Source organism: Laetiporus sulphureus (genome assembly GCF_001632365.1).
Source record: "Laetiporus sulphureus 93-53 unplaced genomic scaffold LAESUscaffold_365, whole genome shotgun sequence".
Lineage (NCBI taxonomy): Eukaryota > Fungi > Basidiomycota > Agaricomycetes > Polyporales > Laetiporaceae > Laetiporus > Laetiporus sulphureus.
This window is the reverse complement of record NW_024468870.1, coordinates 1-726: the sequence shown is the minus strand read 5'-3', so window position 1 is coordinate 726 and position 726 is coordinate 1. Positions and strand designations below refer to the sequence as shown.

Sequence of the window (726 nt, the reverse complement as noted above, 5' to 3'; positions counted from 1 at the left end):
GTGCACATTGCCAATTCGACAGTGCAACAGTGAGCTAATTGAAAGCCATAGTGTTAGACAGAAGCCACCACTGACAGTTGATCATCATATAGGCTCATGAATGTGAGTTTCTTGTCATTTCTTGTATGACATGAGATTTTCTTGTCATTTCTGGTGCAAGTGTTAAACTTGTATGCTTGTTTTCTGCTCACTGTTATGTGTGCGCTGATGCACACAGTTCCTCAAAGGTCTCAACAATCACAGAGGCTGCTCACAGTTGAGTAGAACTTCACCAAAAGATGAGACAAAAAAACTATATAAACTATATATAAACTATTTATACTGCCTCCATACCAACTATTTACTATATACTATTTATTTACACCTCGGGAGTGTAAATAGTATAAATAGTTGGAGCCTTACTTGAGATGTTGAACAATGAGCACGGAGCATCTAAATAACGCGATCACGTGTTCACGCTCGCTTACGGGCACCTGACAACGAATGATTGTTCCTTGGGCTGTCATCGGCATCTGTTATGTATGCTGCATGTTTATTCTGCTCATCATCCGGTTCCTTCTGGCGTGGGAAAACAGACGTCGAGATATGGAGGAACGTGACACGACTTATGACGATGGTTACATTGAGGTTCTCCTACCGGACGGCACGCACGTGGAGAAGAAGGTAGAAAAGGTGTGTCATGTTCTCTATTGCCGCAGTACGATGCACGAATTGGTTCGTTGACTC

General features: G+C 42.4%; 1 protein-coding gene across 1 annotated transcript; it reads left to right on the top strand.

Annotated features, from left to right (window-relative positions):
• Positions 1–483: 483 nt before the first annotated feature.
• On the top strand, positions 484–723 carry LAESUDRAFT_668066 (uncharacterized protein; the record flags this gene model as incomplete). Its single annotated transcript, XM_040905362.1, has 1 exon — positions 484–723. One exon carries the CDS (start codon positions 484–486, stop codon positions 721–723), a length of 240 nt encoding a protein of 79 aa, XP_040757111.1.
• Between the last annotated feature and the right edge of the window lie 3 nt (positions 724–726).